Consider the following 17,354-nt stretch of genomic DNA (forward strand, 5'->3'; position numbering starts at 1 on the left):
TTTACATCCAGCTATTTCCTTGGCAATCGTCACACGCAAGATCCGATACATCTGCATTCTGATACAGACTGCCTTCTAAAAAAGCATGTAGTTATAGAACCTCACCTTATACTAGAAACTTTTGTAAAAGGGCCTGCATCATTTCGGCCATTAAAGTAGAACCTAAGGATTATAAACAGTATTATAGAATAGTTCATTGCATATTCCTTAGCACCAGCCTTCAACAAATGCTTTGCACATAGTGACTCGAGCCTTAGTTGTTGATAGGTTGAAAGTGTACAAAAAAAAGTCTTTATATCTTACATATTTTTTCTGTCCTTTAATGTTTAACCTATTTTAAATAGAATTCTACCATGTACATAAAAAGCACTTGTCTGATGGGATATTTTTTCAGTATGCCTCTGAGAATCTAAGAATGCATTTCAAAATGTATTTTATCTACATGTAAATATTTTGGAATGGTTCACTTAGAATTATTTATTTCATATAGTGGAAAATTTCTTGACCCTTTTTTACTTAGTCAAGTTTTGTCTGTACCTTCTTTCTGGATTTTAATAGCTGCTAGTGTATGCCTTTTTGTTGTTCAGCCCTGGTTCAAATTCAGATTCTTACTGCCCTATCAAAATGGGCATAATGTACATCGATAAATATAGGACTAGCCTTTCTTATGGTAGTAGGGGAAAGCCGTTTTCAGGAAGGTCCCATATAGAGAAATGCTTTGTCTTTCTCAAATCCTGCATAATATGACAGTGGTTGATCTCTACCTCATGGATGGATGGAATGTTTGAAAACAATGTGACCCGGGCCTCAGGAAATGGTTCATGTCATAGACACTGTGTACTCATATGGCAGCTGATGGTGGGATCCCAATTGCCAATCTCATCTGCAGTGGGACTCAGAGAAACAGTGAAGGATATGAACCCTCTGCAAGCCCTGGAGTAGCTCCTTGGTAGTTTTCAGGTACCATCTCAATATCCACTCCATGTGGTTTGATCCTGTACCCTTACCTGTTTCAGAGAAAGGAGGTGCTTACCTCCAAAGGTACATTTTGAGAAAATGAGTCTGCCCTCCTGTGTGCCTGGAGGGCCAGCAAACACAGATAATTTGCCCTGGAGTGAGTAGGTGTGGTTTTGTTTGTTTTGTTTTAAGGGTTGGGGGTGGGGGAGGGGGGTGTGCCCTTGTGTGGGAATGGTATGTGGGAAGGCTTTATCTCCTATGTCTGCCCCTTTAAAGATAGTAAGTCCATTTAAATTCTAAGATCCCATAAAACTTACCTGGTGTGAGCCTGTATGTTTTAGTGAGTGCAAAGTGCTGTTGGTCCTTTTTAGTGTACCCTTCATGAGTGCGTTTAGGATTCAGTATGTTTAGATTCTTGATAATATGGTTTGAGTGCTGTTAAAAGTTGATATGAGAATTGATAAAAGTATTATCTAATTCTCCAAACATAACCAAAATGCATGCAATGGTTTTTAAGCCCCTCATATCCCAACAAAATGTTCAAAAGCTAGCTGCCTGCTACTGACTTGGATGTGACCAAGTTTGAGCATCTGACAAATCCATCTTGCCTTTGAAAAGCTTACCAACTTCTTCATTATACTGGTATATAGCATTTACTTTATGTAACAGATGAATGAACCTGACCTTTGTGGAAATTCAATTTTTATAAATCTGACATTTTTAAATGTTAAAAATATTTTTTTTAAGTATTACTCCAGTATTACTTTTCTAGTCATCAACCCTTTGTATCCTGCTTTATCTATCAGCACCCTGGCACGTATAAACATCTCTCTACACAGTAAACACAGGTACATGTGCATTTTAGGTGAAGGGAATTACTGGTGAATGTAACTTTTATGTTTTTAACTATGGTATAAGCATGCTAATCTAGATAATGTTGATTCTATCTGCATATACATGCCTGGTTAGAAACACCCATGTTTTTCAAATAATTTATTGTATATTTGATGCGTGGCCAGTTAGATTTTTGTCCTGTAACTGAGATGTCAAGATTGAACTTATAACATGTTGGGCCTGAGTGAGGGCAACATATCCAATTTGAGTTGTCTCAAATTGATGCATGTGATGTATGTGGCTATATGAAAAAGTGGTAAGACTTCAAAGAGCATATTCTAAATGCTTAAATTTATCAAAATGTTAGAGCAAACCATTTATAGGTTCTGCTTATATTTTATACCTCATGAAAGACTAGGGCAGGCTTAGGGGGGAAAAAATTTCTGATAAATTTCACAAAAATGAAAAATCAAAAAAGGATGTGGTTGGATTTTATGAATAAAGGGCTTTAATTTTTCTGTTTGAAAACTTTCCATGTTTTAAATATTTCAATGTAATACAGCATTTTCTATGTTGTCAACTTTTTTGTGAATTAAACTGTATCCACCTCTATTTTGCATTACTTATGAATATTGAACTGCAATAAAAACATTCTTTATTGTGCTTGAGTCTCAGAATTTGGGGGAAGGAGGGAATTGTGGAAGAGGTTTGGTGTTGTTTGCACAAGAAATTTTAAAGAAGTCTGTTGAAAATTTCAATGCAACTTATATTTAATACCAAAATTTAAACCATTAATTTATAAAATGAAAAAAGTACTTATCTGTACAAAGCCAATTCTGGATTTTCTAAATTAGATTATGTGTTATATACTTTTTGATTTCACTGTAAATCAATTCTTCTTAATTTGAAATTAAGTCAAATTAAAATCAATTATTAATTTGAAATCAAGTCAAATAGCAAAGCAGAACATATTACATAAGATGCTTCTTCCACTCTAAAAAATGTTTGGCCAAAGCTTTATTATGCAACACAGTAGGGAGAAATCATGGAAATGCATGTGGTCATGTGCCCAGATGAGCTATTCTGATGAGGGCACAATAGCACACTGGTTAGGAGCACAGAGGATAGAGCTGATAAACTTGGACTTTATCCCAGCTCTGCAAGAAGTCAATTCGGTAGGCAAGTTTTTGCATTCATTAGATCAAGATCCATTAGATCTACCTCACTGGGCAGATGGGAGGATATAATGACATATGTACAGCACCCAGCCAATATATGCCTAAGACATACATGCTCTAAGCAAGCACTTTAGGCTATGAAACCCTTAAATGGTAGTGGATCAAAAAATAACATACACTGTAATAATGTTTTGTGCCTAATAATACTAAATATCACCTTTTATTATACTACAGAGAAAAAGTATCTGAAAAAAACATTTTAAAACCATTTATTTTTTGTGTGAAATGGTTATTAACAAGTCTATATAAGCTTAAGATTCCAATTAAGAGAAGTGTTTTCATGAAAGCTCAGGGCTCAGTTGTATGTCATGTAGCGGGGAGTAGCACTGAATTTGGCATAGGACTTAATGACCTTATTTACAGCTTCCAAGAAATCCTTCTCAGTAGCTATTTTTCGCCGGGCTCTGATGGCAAACATACCAGCTTCTGTGCAGACACTTCTAATCTCAGCACCTGTCAAACAAAAAGAAAACAACAGGCTTCATTAAAGCAGCCTGGACAGACAGACCAGCAAATATAAACAAGACCTTTCAACCTACCAGTGCTATTTGGACACAGTCGTGCTAACAATTCAAATCTGATATCTCTTTCAACACTCATTGAACGCGCATGGATTTTAAAAATGTGAGTCCGGCCCTAAAAACGGGAATTGAAAAATATTACAATGGAAAACATCACAGGAAGAGAAATTTCAAAAATCCCTTTTCTAAGAAATGGTTTTCTGACCTCTAGATCAGGTAAGCTAAATTCAATCTTCCTGTCCAGTCTCCCTGGCCTCATCAGTGCTGGATCCAAAGTGTCGGGTCTGTTAGTGGCCATCAGCACTTTAATGTTGCCACGAGGATCGAAACCATCCAGCTGGTTGATCAATTCCAACATCGTTCTCTGTACTTCATTGTCACCTCCAGCACCGTCATCAAAACGAGCCCCTAAGACAAAAGGAAAGACTTATCTGGTCACAGGAACACTAGCATAACCTGAAAGTACTGTTACTCTCAACTCAAATCATGCCCTAAAGTGCAAGTGAATTCCAACTTTAAGCAAATCCTAAAATAACTGCCTCATTTTCACAAAACTAATTAGAAAGTGAATCTTTCACAAGGCTCGTCATAGACTTATTTAACATAGACTTTATTAAAGTATTTTTTGCCCTAGCCGGTTTTGCTCAGTGGATAGAACATCGGCCTGCGGACTGAAGGGTCCCAGGTTCGATTCTGGTCAAGGGCACATGCCCAGGTTGCAGGCTTGATCCCAAGTAGGGGGCATGCAGGAGGCAGCCAATCAATGATTCTCTCATCATTAATGTTTCTATTTCTCTCCCTCTCCCTTCCTCTCTGAAATCAATAAAAATATTTTTTTAAATAAAAATAAAGTATTTTTTAAATCCTCTTCAAGGAACTTTGTTTTGAAATCACTCAAAACACCTGTTGTTTAACAATGTACACCAAGACTAGGTAGAATACATGAAGCACCTATAATGTAAGAAACTGCCATACTCTTCCACATGTCTCAAAACTCTTCTTAAAAATAAGGCTGGCGCCATAATAAGAAATATAACTTACACTATCACACTATTTTGGATACATTAATGTGATCTCAGATAAACGTCTGTCTCATTTCAACCAAAATAGCAAAAACAAAACCAAACAAAAAATAAGCCTCCAAGTATACATTTTCATTTTAAAATTATAGAGATACATACTGTTGTATTAGCGTATTATGTACAAAATAACACAAAAAATTAAAAATTAAAAAATAAGAATAAAATTAAATAAGGAAAAATTGGTAGTATTTTCTTCCTGCACCCTAGTACTGTTTTAAAATATATTTTATTGATTTTTTTTACAGAGAGGAAGGGAGAGGGATAGAGAGTTAGAAACATCGACATGAGAGAAACATCGATCAGCTGCTTCCTATACACTCCCTACTGGGGATGTGCCCGCAACCAAGGTACATGACCTTGACCGGAATTGAACCTGGGACCCTTGAGTCCACAGGCTGATGCTCTATCCACTGAGCCAAACCGGTCAGGGCCCTAGTACTGTTTTATACACAACCCACCTTGGAAAGCATAACTTCAGAGCATCCTGACATTGTAAGGCTTATGGCTTATTCCAATGACACTATAAAAATTACTTCAAGATCACCACACTGCATCAATATATTGGGCTCAAGTTAACCACTTGAAGACATTAACTACAGCCTGTCCCAATTCCACAACGTCCACCCAGTATAAAAGCAAGACTCTAGATAACCTAACCACAGTCCCCTAACAGTGTTACAAGGTCCACTATATTTTCAAGTCATTTTTATCACTAAGTTCCTTAAATAAAAAATGTCTGGCCATATGACACTTCTCCCTAGTAAGGATTATTCCTCTTATAGGCTATAACAATAGTCAAGGCCTACAGAAGTTTCGTTTTCAAAATCTATCACACTACTTTACAACTCTCGAAAACCCATAAAATAAGCAGGGCAGGAATTATCATGCCCATTATAAGATGAGCAAACTTAGGCTCAAGAGTTAGTTAAAACAAGTGGTCTAGATCGCACAGTTAAAAGTGTATTTCATCAGATCTATGAAGCCAACAGTAACAATACTTATGTACACTTTATGAAATACCAGCACCAATTAAATTATGCCCCAGTGCTTTCTTATCACATTGAGTGAAGCTGTATCCCAAGTTAGGAACTGTTCAAGTGTGAAAATATGTCACATGAATGAAATTAGGAAAGTACAAAGATAAAGACTTTGAAAAATAGCACAGCTATGTAACATTTCTTTTTACTTTAAAATACCATCCATACCTCCAATAGCATCAATTTCATCAAAGAAGATAAGGCAGGCTTTTTTTGTTCTGGCCATTTCAAAGAGCTCTCGAACCATTCGTGCCCCCTAATGGGAAAAATAATTTGTTAATTTAGAGTTAATTTTTAAATCTTCAAGAATAAAAAGTTATACTTCAAACTTTTCAATATTGCTAAAAGTATCCTCAACTATTATTATCCCAGGCTTTTTCCAAAAAACAACAACTGAAGTTTGTTACCTATTCCATCAAATTAACCTTATTCATGTTAAATTAATCTTATTAGCCTGAAGTACTTTTATGATTCTGTACCTAGTAAATAGCCAATAGCTATAAGACCTGAAGAGGTCAAATTAATAAATAAAGCCACCATTTCAATCAGTAACACCCGAGGAAATAAAAGCATTTGACTTATCACTTGGCATTTCTGATCACTGAATTTGATTTGTAAGTGTTGCTCAGAGACTAAACGTACTGCACAGCTCAATTCATGCAGTTCCTTTTCTAATTCTTATTGTAAGTATTCTAATCATTAACATTTCAGATACAATATATACAGCCCTAGACTTACTCTCTAATGAAAAAATCTGTGTGAGAGAGAGAGAATGTGTTGTGAGTATAGACAGATGCTCCATGTTTTCTTTCTCAGGAGACCATAAAAGGTTGGCCCTAAAGCAAAAGCACACTTCTGAATGCATTCACCAGGCATTTCTGGGGTATTTCTCTTACTAACCAAATTTGTAGAAAAAGTCGTATTTCTGAGGAGGATGCATGGTAATTAAAAATGTTAAGCAGGCCCTAGCTCAGTGGATAGAACATCAGCCTGTGGACTGAAGGGTCCCAGGTTCGATTCCAGTCAAGGGCACATGCCTCGGTTGCAGGCTCGATCCCCAGTATGGGGTATGCTGGAGGCAGCCGATCAATGATTCTCTCTCATTGATGTTTCTATCTCTCCCTCTCTCTTCCTCTCTGAAATTAATAAATAAAAAATGTTAAGCAGTTGTTTATTTCCAAATGACCACAAGGGAAAGCTGGTGGCTTCTACATCAACTAATTACAATCCATCAATCAAGAAGTTTCAGGTCTCAATCTTTCTATGTGAAACTGCCATTTAAATTGCATCCCTGCTTTATAAATTTTTCACAGAGCTACAAATTCTTTGATTATGATGAATTTACTTTACCTCACCGACATATTTCTGCACAAGTTCAGATCCAATAACTCGAATGAAGCAAGCATCAGTCCTGTTAGCAACTGCCCGAGCACAGAGTGTCTTGCCTGTACCCGGTGGACCAAAGAGCAGCACGCCCTTAGGAGGCTCAATGCCAAGGTTAACAAACCTCTCTGGCTGTGATGGAGACACAATATTTATAATTATCACCCACTTCTGTATAATAAAAATAAGACTACTTCTACATCAATATATTTAAACCAAAACTATTAAGTCCACAATCTATATACTTCACCTAATAAGAACTTTACTTATTTTAAAATATAAGATATAAACTAGACTCATATCTATAATAATAAAAGGGTAATATGCTAATTAGACCAGACATCATTCCAGACATCCTTCGGACAAAGCTGGGGCTGCGAGGGAAGCCCGGGTCCCGGATGTCTGCTGGCAGCTGGAGGGAAGCCCGGGTCCCGGTTCCTAAGGGAAGCTGGTGCTGGCAGCCGGGGAAAGGAAGGCCTACTCTTGCACGAATTTCAGGCATCGGGCCTCTAGTAGATACATAAGGCTGAATGGCTTTTAAAGGCATTTCTACTATCCAGGCTTAACAATTCTTTTTTTCTAATTTTAAAATAATTGCAGTGTTTAAAGAGCAAAAGTGGCCCTAACCGGTTTGACTCAGTGGATAGAGCATCAGCCTGCGGACTCAAGGGTCCCAGGTTCAAGTCCCGTCAAGGGCATGTACCTTGGTTGCGGGCACATCCCCAGTAGGGAGTGTGCAGGAGGCAGCTGATGGATGTTTCTAACTCTATCCCACTCCCTTCCTCTCTGTAAAAAAATCAATAAAATATATTTTAAAAATATAAAAATCATCATTCTCCCCTTTTAAAAAAAATAAAAATAAATAAATAACAAAAGTATTTTCTGGTATTTTATATACTAGTTTTCCATTATCGTCCCAAGTTTACTTCAATTCCATTTAAGCTCTTTTCTTCTTGACATCATCCAAGCACAAGAAGACATCATTCAAGCACCCGGTTTCTTCTACAATAAACTATAACATATTTAACAAACTGCTAAAGGTTATACGTCAACCTCCTATGTCACTAAAAGTAGAAAATCTTTCTCTTTTTTTAATTGGCTTGACTACTCAATCCTTTTGCTTTCTCTTCTGGAACTTACCTATTCTCCACACCTCTACCCTCTATCCTCTATCCCCTCAAAAATTTTCATTAAGGATATTATAAAATACAAAAAGCTACCTAATAGGCAATTTTAGTGCACAGCATACAATAGGCTATCATATCTTTATACAAAGAAATTTAAAATGCAACACTCAGCCACTTACATGAAGTAGAGGGGTTTCAACTACTTCTCGAAGTTTCTCAATCTGTTCCTTACAGCCACCCACATCGCTGTATGTGACATCAGGTTTTTCCTCTACCTAAGAGAGGGAAGAAAATGTACAACATATCGCCACAGATTTCTGAATACTAGTCCAAACGTTCTATCTAGTAGAGTAGACCCAATACCCTAAAGAAAAATCAAATTTATACCAAGTAATAATTTTTTTAAATGGAATATATTGCCCAGTACACTAGAACCACTTGCTATATTACTTATGATATTGAGAGATAAACTAGCAAAAACTAATAAAGACTTTCTCAACTGAAAAGTGGTTTAGAAAATTTGGGCAAATCAATACATACCCACATATTAACAATAAATATCAGTTAAAGTTTCAAACTTTCTTGAGATGGATGCATTTGTATTCTAAGTCATGCCATTTCTTTTTCCCCAATAGTTTCTTACCTGCATCATGGTAACTGTTGGGTCAATCTTAGGAGGCAGTGGAATGTGAATTTGATACTTATTTCTGTCCACGCTAAAAAGGTAAAAAAGATACTAAGATTTTCAAAAAACTTTCTAAGTGAATTATGTGTTCTGTAAACATGAATTACATTAACTCAATCCTTATAACTATCCTCCACTTACACCATGTTACCTTAAATAGGCTGGCAAACTCAACTCTCACATTCTGCATTTACTTCATGACAGTTGAAGTCATTCAATAAAAGCCATAGTGGGGGTGGGGGAAAAGAGGAAGGTGTGAGGTCAGGAAGTGGATGCAGAACAAAGCATGTTCAAACGGAAGTACTCTGCTAGAGCATCCCTTGGTATTCCATGGCAACCAGTACATTCATTCAAAAGAACGCCAAGGATGTGAATGTGACATGGCATCTTTAATGAAAAATGAGTATTTATTATAAAGAGTAATCTTACCCAACTCTCATCCCTTCTTCAATGTCAGTAGGTGCTACCTGATCACTGAGGTCCACCACAAACTTGGCAAACTGCTTCACGTTGATAATGTACTTTGGGTCCTCCGAATCAGCATTGATTATCTTTGTACATCTAACACAGCAAAAGACTCGATTAGAGTAAGAACCGAAACCACTAATAACGAATTCAAGTAACCAGATTCTCCCCTGGGCAAGCAGCACACTAATAGCAGGTGGAAACTAGAACTGCAGAAACTGGGCCACTGGTAAAAGATCCTTTTCCACAGAATATGCTTCATTCCAAAGGCCCACACAAATTAAGCCAAGCCATAACATTTTTAAAAGATACATACCCCTGGAAATTTAACCCAAATATTTCATCATCAGGAAGTTCTCTAATTTCTTGATTTTCATAACTATATTACTTTATTAGTGATACTTCTCTATGTCTTAAGTCAGCAATTTTCTGGTGTGCCACAAGAATTTTTAAAACATGCAGTACCTGACTATTTAGTCAGAGGCACTGACCTCTTTTCCCTTAGATTGTCAAATAAAAAAATGCCAACAGCCAACACAACAAAAGCCATCCAGTTGAATGAATACAAAAGTATACCTTTCTTTGTCCTATCAGCAAATATAGTTTTTGGTGTGCCACAGAATTTTAGTAATTAGTTTGTGTGCCATGAGATGAAAATGGTTGAAAACTGCTGTCTTGAGTTACTTTCCTTTTTATTTTCCCTATCAGAAGACAGTCATCTTGTCTTACACTAAGTGATAAATGTTTTTCCATTCTTTCCTGAGTTTATACAACGATTTTTATTGTTGTTGCAGTTTTTAACTTAAATGTATTTTTTTTTCGGTGTGACACATGAAGGCAAATTTATAATTATGTGTACATTATATAGAAAGTACTCTACTGCCTTTCCTCTTCTATATTGTATACTGAAGAAAAACAAAAACAAAAGACAGAACTCAAGTTAGAGAGAGCTCATGTCATAATCTGTAACAACAAATACAGGGAAATACAACAGTCTCTGGAGTATGCATACAGGTAGCACGATCAGTAAGGTGAAGATGTTTTGTCCTTGAAGCATTAACTGTGTGACAAAACTCTGTTCGATTACTAGCCAAGGTCTACCAGGGAGGCAGAATTACATATGTAAACGTATTTATCACTACTTTATCTGACAGACCCTGCCAACACTGTATGCACAGATAACGGATTTTTTAATCCACAGCTGAAAAGGTATAGACTATACAGGGACCTCAACTTCCAGAATGGTGAGATAAGAACCTTTGAAAGTATGCTCCTCCTTGAACATTAAGTGAATGATGGCAAAAATAGTTTTTAAAAAAAGCAAGAACGATTAGCATATTAGAAGAGCAATCCTAGAGGTCCAATATTCAAATGACAGAAGTCCAAAATAGAGGACTTCTATTATTTGGATATTAGAAAATGGAAAGAAGGAAATTATTCAAATAATTTCAAGAAAATGTGCCACCCTGAAGGACATGAGAGCCCAGCACCATGGGTGTAAATACACCAACATCAAGGCACATCATCATGAAATTTCAGAACAAGTGACAACAAGAGAAGACCCTACAATTTTCAAAGGAAAAACAGGTCACATATACTGAACTGAGAATTAGAATGGCTTGAGACTAACACTACAGATGGAGGACAATGAAACAATGCTTTCAGATTTCTGAAGGAGAAAAAATCTTTATACCAGCCAAGACATTTACAGACATGTATGGCCTCAAAATATTACCTCCTAAATGACCCTCTTTCATGAAGCTACCAGAGAACATGGCCCATCTGATGAGGGTAAGAGTAAGCCAAAAAGAGCTGGTACACAAACAGTAGGAGAGAGGCAAAGGGACCCTCCAGAGTAAGAAATGACAGGATGATTGTGAGTCAACAGGCGTAAAGGGCAACTGGTCAGACTGAAGCAGGTCAGAAGGTGCTGGGGAAGATCAACCTGAGAGGTACAGCCGGTGCACCTGAGGTATACACGAGGGAAAACCTGATGGAGATGGACCTAATGCATCTGAAGAGCAGTGTAGGCAATCAGGAAAAACTGAGGGGTTTAGTAATATACATACAAATTATGACAAGTAAAACAAGAAGTGGTCCAAGAAAGAAAAATCACAATTTACTTCCTGGCTCTTTATGAATAGGGTTTATTTAGCCATGATTATGCTGAATACTATAAATTTTAATAGAACTACATTAGGAGGATGTTGGGACAGGGAGCCATACAGCAGGATGAAGAGGACCAAACTACTTTCAGTATTTGTTATGTCTGAGAAAGGGACAGTGGGACAGCGAAGATGGAAGGGAAGATTCACATTTGCCCTGCGTCTTTCTGTATCACTTTGAATCTTTTATTTATTTTTTTATATATTTTATTGATTTTTTACAGAGAGGGAGAGGGATAGAGTGTTAGAAACATCGATGAGAGAGAAACATCGATCAACCACCTCCCGCACACCTCCCACACACCCCCAACCGGGGATGTGCCCCCAACCCAGGCACATGCCCCCAACCGGAATCGAACCTGGGACCCCTCAGTCCACAGGCCGACGCTCCATCCACTGAGCCAAACCGGTCAGGGCAAATCTTTTAAATGATTATGGCTTCACCTATTTCTTGAATAATTGTTTAAGGTACACACTTTTAACCCCAGATACTTTTGTAGAAAGCTTTATTTACTTGGAATTTAGAATGAACATTCTTTATGAACTACCACATTATACCTGAGACTCAAATAAATTTCCACAGGACATACCTCGCAACCTGCAAAGGCTGTTCACTCTGGAGTGTTTGCTTATCTGCAGCCAAATCCCAGAGTGCTGGTGGGGCCAGGCCAGTGTCAGACTCTTTGATACCTACATAAAGAGATTATAAAATTCACTAAAATGTAAGCATCACTAAAGCAAACTTTCTCAACCTCTGCACTAATGACATTTGAACTAAATAATTTGTTGCAGAGGGTGTCCTGTGCATTATAGGATGGTTAGCCACATCCCTGACACTAGCCACTAGATGCCACTGGCACCGTCTCCCCCTCAAGCCCTGAGAATCAAGACTATCTCCAGACACTACCAAATGTTCTGAGGGATGGAGGGGGGCAAAATCACCCAGCTGAAAACTGCTGCCCTAAAGTAGTCATAAGCCAAAACTTTAATAACATATTTGACATTTTTTTGTGGTCAAATATTATAAAATGTCACCACTGAAATTCCCAAGAAAAGTTTCCAATTACTAGGCAATAGCCCACTTACTTCAAGCAGTACCATGTGAGATCATATTTTTATTCAATAAGAAACTTTAACTGGTTTTAAGAGTTTATTAAGCCCTAGCCGGTTTGGCTCAGTGATAGAGCATTGGTCTATGGACAGAAGGGTCCCGGGTTCGATTCCGGTCAAGGGCACATGCCCAGATTTCAGGCTCGATCCCCAATGAGGGGCATGCAGGAGGCAGCCCATCAATGATTCTCTCTCATCATTTATGTTTCTACCTCTCCCTTCCTCTCTGAAATCAATATAAAAAAAAAGTTTATTAAATATGGCTTTGACCAACAGAAACATTAATTGCTTAAAGGATGATGTTATTTCTTTGTGTGTGTGTGTGTATTTTGTTTTGTGTGTGTGTGTGTTTTTGGGTTTTTTTTGCTTAAAGTATTACAAAGGGTATTACCTATGTGTCCTTTTTCTTTTCCCGCCCTTGACAGTTCCCTGGCCTCCCCTACTCCCCAGTGTCTTAGGTCCATTGGTTATGCTTATATGCATGCATACAAGTCCTTCGGTTGATCTCTTACCCACCTCCCTCCTGCCCCCCAACCCTCCCCAGCCTTCCCGCTGCAGTTTGACAATCTGTTTGAGGCAGCTCTGCCTCTGTATCTATTATTGTTCAAAAGTTTATAATGGTCTCTATTATCCATGAATGAGATGTTATTTCTTAATTGCTTAAGCATTAAACTTGTTTGTAAAAGGAAGTAAAAGAGCTTATTAAATGAGATCCAATTTCTTAAAAGATAGGAACGATAATTTTTTAAAATCTGTAATTCATGAAAGAGCAACTTTTATATTTTAAATTCTTTGATATGATTAATACATTACATTTAGAGAGAGGAAACAGAAATTAAATTATACCAGTGAGCTCATTAATTTTCTTGAGAAGTTGTTGAATGTCATCTTCAACCTGCTTGATCTGCCTAGAGTAAGTGCTCTGACCCTGGGAGATAAAGTTCAGTTTAATTGGAGTATCAAGAAATCAACAATTTATTAAACTACAAAAACACTTAACAGTTCATACATTTCACATACAGTAAATATTTGTGTAAATTGTTTTAAATATCTTTCTACAGAGTTCTACATTTTAATTACAAACAGTATAAAAATGTTTAAACTTAGACACACTGAATATTTACACTCTGATTTATTCTAGATAGAATCTGTAAAAAGGTGACTTTATTTCAGTAAAGATTACTATAAACTTCTAGATATTCTCTTCTAATTATTTTGGAAGAGCAATACCAACAATAGTTCTTATTTCAACATAAAACATCTATATTGTGTAGACACTGAAAGGACTTACATAAGTTTTCAGCAAGGCAATATCACCCTCATCCAAAGCTGGAAAAAAGAAAGAAAACACGTAAGATTCAAACAAAAGAAATTAGAGCTAACAATTCTTCTCTGTTCAAATCCAAAGCTCATTAGTTGAGTGAGAAAAAATGTGTAAAATTGTAATGATATAACTACAACCTTCAAACAGTTGCTGGAATCTTGGATAACTGGGTGAAGGTGGACTTAAAAGAATATACAGCCTCATATCAAAGAGATGTGATCCATTAAGAACAGGCAGCCCAAAGAACAGCTTGAGAATCAAAACAACCTGCCACTAGTCCCAACAAAGTCAGGCATTTGCTAAGTAACCTTGGAAAAATCTTTAATCTCTGAGCACCAGTTTTCTCATCTGAAAAACAGAGACAATGGTCCTCTCCACCACGAGAAGACAGGAGATGCCTGTCTGCAACCTGGAAGAGGGCTCTCACCAGAACCCACTATGCTGACATCCTGCCCTCGGACTTCCAGCCTCCAGAACCAATCAGACCATCAGATACCTGCATCCAAGAAAGGACCTTCACCATGACGGCCCCCCCAAGTTCATCTTGCACAACAAAGTTAAATCCACAATTACATAGCTTATAGCAAAGCACGTAAGGAGTGGCTTTACCCCTTGGCCAGGTAATTCAGTTGGTTAGAGTGTGTGTTCTCCTGATATGCCAGGTTGCAGGTTCCATCACAGGTCAGGGCACATGTAAGAAACAACCAACGGCCTTAGCTGGTTTGGCTCAGTGGATAGAGCGTCGGCCTGCAGACTGAAGGGTCCCAGGTTCAATTCCAGTCAGGGACACATGCCTGGGTTGTGGGCTTGATCCCCAGTATAGGGGGCATGCAGGAGGCAGCCGATTAGTGATTCTCTCTCATCACTGATGTTTGTTTCTCTTTCTCTCTCTCTCTCTCTCTCTCTCTCTCTCCCCCACCACCTTCCTCTCTGAAATCAATAAAAATATATATTAAAAAATCAATGAATGCCTAAAGAAGTGAAACAACAAATCGATGTTCTCTCTCAAAAAAATACATAAATGAAAAATAGAGATACTAATTTATCCTAACAGTGTTGCTATAAGATTACATAAAATATGAAGAGCATAAAATACTATACACACGTCAGCCACTAACTGTATCCAAGGGATAAATTTATTACCTTGTTGACAGAGTAACATACCCAGAGAAGTACACAGAAGAAATGTTAAATCTCTGTAACTAAGTTTTCCATTAGGTGACAGTACCTCTGAGGTTTACAGTGGCCTAAAATATTTTCAAGGGAAAGAGTAGAATATGAGATGAACGTAGAGAGGGAATGCTCTTTCTCTGAGGAGAGTTTGGAAACAGGGAAGAAGGGGACATGCTCTTGACCAGAATCGAACCTGGGACCTTTTAAGTTATTTAGAGAGGGAAGAATTAGAGAAAAGAGAAAAACACACCATAAGAATGCTTTAAAATAGTCTATAGGGAACAAAAAACAGCATAAAGGCAGACTACATATAAGGGCCTAGTGGGAAATTGTGTATGAAAATGGTGTGCATGTCTCATGCACTGTGTGTAAAAGCGTAGTCTCCAGGAGACTAATTTGGCCATTAAAAATATGTGAAATCATATGGTGTTTTGTTTCACTGACTTATTCCACTTAGCTCGATGTTTGACTCTCTATCCCTCTCCCTTCCTCTCTGTAAAAAATCAATAAAATATATTTTTTAAAAAATAAACTTATTTCTAATACATATTAAAACCAAAAAGATGTACTGCATGCCGCATTTATGTAAAAAATAAACTACATGAGCAAAATTGCTAGCATATGCATAGAAAATGTCTATTTGCTTCTGTGGGTAAGGGGTGGCTGGGGCCAGGGATGAGACAATTGTCAATGTTTCTTTTTTCTCCCTTTTGAGCTTTAGGCATGTAAAGGTATCATCAAGTTAAAGGAATGTTTGTTTTTAAAAGAAAATTGTTTCAGGACCCTGGCTCTGCGGTAGGCAGTTAGACAGACATGAGCATCAGAGCAAGGGTGATGGGTCAGGTACAGAAATTCACCAGGGCAGAAAACCGCGGGTGCCTAACAGAGGACAAATGTAGGGTAGGACCTTGCCCCCAGTGTGACCTTTCCTCCCCTTGCATATCCCTGGTCCTGTGGTTTGGACCCCCTGACCTTCCCTCCCGGGAGCCCCAGGTCCAAAAAGGCAACAAAACCAGACCAGGCACCCTATGGCTGACCTCAGGACCAGCTGCTTTGGATAATGACCCCCTGCCCTGAGCCAACCAACCAATTAGTGAAGACCTAGACTCTGAAAGGACAACTGCTGACTACACTACTGAGATCCCCCCCCTCCCACCTTCCCTAAAATCTCCACCCTTACACCCTTAGGGCTGAGCACCCTTGTCCCTTCCCACCCCCCACCACGCCCCCCCAGGCGCATTACCTTCACCTTCCTCACTTCCGAACTCCAAGGGCCCTTCCTTCGCCTCTAAAACGTGTTTCTTTTTTCTTTTCTTTTTTTAAATATATTTTATTGATTTTTTAGAGAGAGGAAGGGAGAGGGATAGAGAGCTAGAAACATCGATGAGAGAGAAACATTGATCAGCTGCCTCCTGCACACCCCCCACTGCGTATGTGCCCGCAACCACGGTACATGCCCTTGGCCGGAACCGAACCTGGGACCCTTGAGTCCACAGGCCAAACCGGACAGGGCTAAAACGTGTTTCTTAAGTCCATTTCTTCTACAAATTACTTCTTCTACCTCCGTGATTTCCCAAATAAATGTTCTCTTATAGTGCGAGTCTGGGCTCCGAATTCTTTCCCAGCCAGAACTCAGGCCAGAGGCTAAACCCGGGTGCGGGCCGACCCCGTCCCGCCCACAACAGCTCCAGGCTGTCTGTCCCACTTCCCAGCACGGGGCCCGGGGCGGAAAGGGGGGACCCGGGGCAGAAAGGGGGGGCCCGGGGCAGAAAGGGGGATCCAGGTGACCAGCACCATTGGGCGGGGCAACTTTCAACAGCCTGCGAGGCCGGGCAGGGAGCCCGACTTCACGACCGGAGAGCTGAACCTCAACAACAGTGTCAGCCAGCGGGAGATGCAGAAGAACTTGGAGCGCGTGAAGGAGACGGAAAGGGCTGGCGGGCTGAGCCGGCTGCGGCCCCAGATCCAATCACCGGCCGCACAAAAGGAGCGAGGACCGAGCGCCCGACAGGAATCCCGCCTCGCCTTGCCCCCGGGGCCCAGCCTGGTGCGAAGTCGCCCGCCCGGAACTCCTGCCTCCGTCCACTGACCTCGGATGGGCTTGTCCTCCTTCTCCTCCTCTTTGGTTTTCCGCTGATCCGCACCGAGGTAATCCGGCATTTTCGGAGATGCAGCTGCCTCAGCTCCGCAGTAATTACACAGCACCTTCCTCGCTTCCGGTGGTGCCTGCCTTGTTCTTCCCCCCCCCCCCCC

General features: G+C 39.1%; 2 protein-coding genes across 2 annotated transcripts in view; one reads left to right on the forward strand and one right to left on the reverse strand.

The window, feature by feature from the left end:
• The window catches only part of SLC26A5 (solute carrier family 26 (anion exchanger), member 5), a 31,355-nt gene extending 28,895 nt beyond the window's left edge, over window positions 1–2,460 (forward strand). Inside the window, exon 17 of the mRNA XM_015571215.1 lies at window positions 1,026–2,460. Within this exon, the coding sequence (XP_015426701.1) occupies window positions 1,026–1,060 (35 nt within the window). The 3' untranslated portion in view covers window positions 1,061–2,460. The remainder of the gene's footprint in view (window positions 1–1,025) is intronic.
• Window positions 2,461–2,791: 331 nt separating this feature from the next.
• On the reverse strand, window positions 2,792–17,344 carry PSMC2 (proteasome 26S subunit, ATPase 2). Its single transcript, XM_006774903.2, has 12 exons — window positions 17,192–17,344; window positions 13,896–13,933; window positions 13,451–13,532; window positions 12,085–12,184; window positions 9,294–9,425; window positions 8,823–8,895; window positions 8,359–8,454; window positions 7,020–7,184; window positions 5,838–5,925; window positions 3,756–3,958; window positions 3,569–3,665; window positions 2,792–3,482 (listed from the first exon to the last, which is right to left on the reverse strand). Exons 1-12 carry the CDS (start codon window positions 17,259–17,261, stop codon window positions 3,325–3,327), a joined length of 1,302 nt encoding a protein of 433 aa, XP_006774966.1. The 5' UTR covers window positions 17,262–17,344; the 3' UTR covers window positions 2,792–3,324.
• Between the last annotated feature and the right edge of the window lie 10 nt (window positions 17,345–17,354).

Source organism: Myotis davidii, unplaced genomic scaffold (genome assembly GCF_000327345.1).
Source record: "Myotis davidii unplaced genomic scaffold, ASM32734v1 scaffold125, whole genome shotgun sequence".
NCBI lineage: Eukaryota > Metazoa > Chordata > Mammalia > Chiroptera > Vespertilionidae > Myotis > Myotis davidii.